The sequence below is a fragment of the Dendrobium catenatum genome, unplaced genomic scaffold (assembly GCF_001605985.2).
Source record: "Dendrobium catenatum unplaced genomic scaffold, ASM160598v2 fragScaff_scaffold_601, whole genome shotgun sequence".
Taxonomy (NCBI): domain Eukaryota; kingdom Viridiplantae; phylum Streptophyta; class Magnoliopsida; order Asparagales; family Orchidaceae; genus Dendrobium; species Dendrobium catenatum.
In genome coordinates this window covers 251207-254523 of record NW_021319063.1, presented here as the reverse complement: position 1 = coordinate 254523, position 3317 = coordinate 251207, and the positions used below count along the sequence as shown (strand labels likewise).

General features: G+C 34.3%; 1 protein-coding gene across 1 annotated transcript in view; it reads left to right on the top strand.

Annotated features, from left to right (window-relative positions):
- The window catches only part of LOC110116260 (choline-phosphate cytidylyltransferase 2), a 7861-nt gene extending 6631 nt beyond the window's left edge, over nucleotides 1-1230 (top strand). Inside the window, exons 7-8 of the mRNA XM_020849771.2 lie at nucleotides 614-724; nucleotides 817-1230. Of these exons, the coding sequence (XP_020705430.1) occupies nucleotides 614-724; nucleotides 817-891 (186 nt within the window). The 3' untranslated portion in view covers nucleotides 892-1230. The remainder of the gene's footprint in view (nucleotides 1-613; nucleotides 725-816) is intronic.
- The last annotated feature ends 2087 nt before the right edge of the window (nucleotides 1231-3317 follow it).

The following is a 3317-nucleotide window of genomic DNA, read 5'->3' as shown; positions in this document are numbered from 1 at the left end:
GTTAATCATAAGTGATGATTTTTCAAAGAAGAAAACCTGTTACTTTGATCGAAGTGCTGGAATATATATATATATATATATAGATACTCTTCAAACCTTTAGGCTCTGGTTGTTTTGTTGGAATTGAAAGTGTATGAAATGAAAATGGAAATGTAAACGGTATAGAAATTAAATGGATACTACCTTAGATCCACTTGTTCAGTAGAGTAAGGCTTTGTTTGAGGCGGCTTTCTTTCTGCTTCTTAAAGGAGCTTGTTAGTACAAAAATTAAAGTTTTTGTACTAGGAAGCTAAGATTTTTGTGCTAGGAAACTGCTTTAAGAAGCAATAAGAAAGTCGTCTCAAATGAAACCTAAGGATTCGTTAGGGACGGCTTTCTTGATGCTTCTTAAAACAGTTATATAGTACAAAAATTAATTTTTTTGTACTAGAAAGTTGCTTCGAGAAGCAGCGAGAAAGTCGTCCCAAACGAAGCCTAAAAGTATAGTTGAAAAGCAATTTTCCGCTTTTTATTTGAAGAAATGACCAATAATTTGAAGAGAGTGCTACCTTAATTCAGTTTGATCTATATGGAGTTTCATGGAAATCATGATAGTTTCCTTGGCATTCTTTAGTTTCATACGGTAGCAAAGACAGCAGGGATTGTTCACAATGAATGGTTGGAGAATGCGGATCGCTGGGTTGCAGGTTTTCTTGAAAAGTTTGAGGAGGGCTGTCATATCATGGTAAGTTGAGACCTGTCCAAACGTTTGATTTGGTTATCAACGTATTTAAATTTGTAATATGATAACCAATGCGTGTTGCTGTTAACTGACAGGAAACTGCAATCAAAGACCGAATTCAAGAGAGATGGAGACCCAAATCACTTCCTCAAGAACAATTAGTATCATGATATTGCCCACTTTGGCATTGTCATATGGAAGTATTTCGTTTTTTGGGGACGGGATTCGAGCCCGGATGAGATGGGAGGAATTTCTTCCGTCGACCACTGGCCGCAGACCCGATCTCTATGGAAGTATGTCTTGCTTGCTTCTTTCTTCTTTTATTCTATTTTTTGTTGCAAAAGGAAGAGATCATCAGATCATAGCTATTATATCGCCAACTTAATGTCATTGTTTACGGAGTACCGTTTACATTCTGGCTGTACAAGTTCTTTCTGAATTTTTTGCTCATAGACTTGTCCTTATTTTGAAGAAAATCATTTCTGTAAATCATAGTGGATTTCGTGAAAGCTAGAATTATTATGAATAATATCTGCCCAGAAAGTTATTATACTATAAATTTTAAACAAATGGAATTCTGATATTTTCATAAAACTTTGCTTTCCTGTTAATTAAGATGTGGGCTACAATATTCTAATATTTTCATGTGTAAATGATATAGGTTAAGATTATGTCACTAAGGTTTCGTTTGGGTCGGCTTTCTTAATACTTTCTAAAGCAGTTTTGTGGTACAAAAATTTATAGTTCAAAAGATTTTGGTACTAAAAAGCTGCTTTAGAAAAGAATTAAGAACTCATTTGGAACAAAGCCTAACTCTCATATTACATTTAAGCTTTATTTGGGACGATTTTTTTACTGCTGTTTAAAATAACTTTTTAGTATAAAAGTTAAAATTTTTGTACTAAAAAGCTGCTTTAAGAAGTAGTAAGAAAGCCATCTCAAACGAAGCCTTAGCCTTCATCTAAGACGGATTTCTTACTCATTAAAGCAACTTTGTAGTACAAAATTTTTAATTTTTCTCCCAAACAAAGCCTTAGTTTTGCACAACTTATTTATGGCCCATGAGAAAAGCTAGGAATATGACCAAATATAAGGGGCATTTAAGATAAAATTAATGACATTATTAACTTTATTTTGAAAGACAAGTTTTCTAAATGTAGATAAATTAATTAATTGTAATTTTTGCTGCTTTGTTGGATTTTGGCATTACATGTAAATGAAACGATTGGTTGGATGCCAACATGTTGGTTTTTTATAGTCTTGTAGACCGGCTAGTTTTTCTTATAGACATGTGGCAAAAGAGAGCCTTATAAATCAATATAGATATAGACCCTACCGGGCTTAGGTGAGTTGGTGGGCGTGCTTGGTTGGGAACCCTCCATCCCAAGTTCGAATCCCCTCTCATACGTCACGACTCCTTAAGTGGAGAGAAAAGAACTGTGAGTCTTGCACTTATGAGATTGGTTGCTGGTAAACTCGACGATGAATTAGTTATGCCGTCAAGCACCTCTTTCGAAAGATGGCAGTGGGTAGATAACCCCGTTCCCAATATATATATATATATATATAGCTATCATCAGTGAGCTACATGTAGCAATCTTCATATATATGTTTGAATGCACCTAAAGGGAAATAAGATTAAGATTTTAAAATGAATATTAAATGATTGATTACTCATTATATTAGTATTGCCCATTACCCTTAACAAATGTCAAGTTCATTAATTAATGTTATAAGTGCTTGCACATAATTTTAATAGTATGATATAAGGATTGGTAAAGTATTATGGAGTGCAACTCATGCTTCACATACGCAAGCTTAATAGAATCAACTCTTCATTACATATCCTGTAACGAGTTCTTGACGAATATATCTACAAGTTCATTGATGTGTGAGGGAGAATAGTAGTTCGTGACAAATAACAATCGACAATAGTATGTTAATGATAAAAGTTTGAACCAATTTTAAATTACTCATTGAGTATAGCGAACAATCGAATATAAGAGGTCATGCTTCATTATGAGTGATTTCTTACAAAATCAACTTTAGACAATTTCTCACCTTAAAATCATAACATGGATGTTTAAGCAATTTCATACATTATGAGATATGTAAAGTAAAGTTTCTCTAAAAAATATAAGATAAATCATTAAACAAATAACTAAATTATCATTAAATAATGTTTTATCAAATTAAAAAAAATATATATATGTTGCGGGCTAGAAAATACGCGGCGATAGAGATTTAATTCTACGTCTTAGCGTTGTACGTATAACTAGCACACACAGAGAACACAAGATTTTTTACGTGGAAAACCCTTAAAAGGGAAAAAACCACGAGGCCTAGTCCAGTTGAAAATGGTTCCACTAGATTTTGAGTTGGTTACAAAGGACTGAATCACCACCAGGGGTGAACAGATTACAATCAATTATTTAAGTAAGACGTCGAGTCTTCGGCAGGACGTAGGGACTGAATGTCGGGCCCTGAGTAGGACGTCGGGTCTTCAGCAGAACGTAGGGACTAAGTGTCGGGTCTTGAACAAGACGTCGGGTCTTAGGCAGGAAATAGGGACTGAGTGTCGGGCCTTGAACAAGAC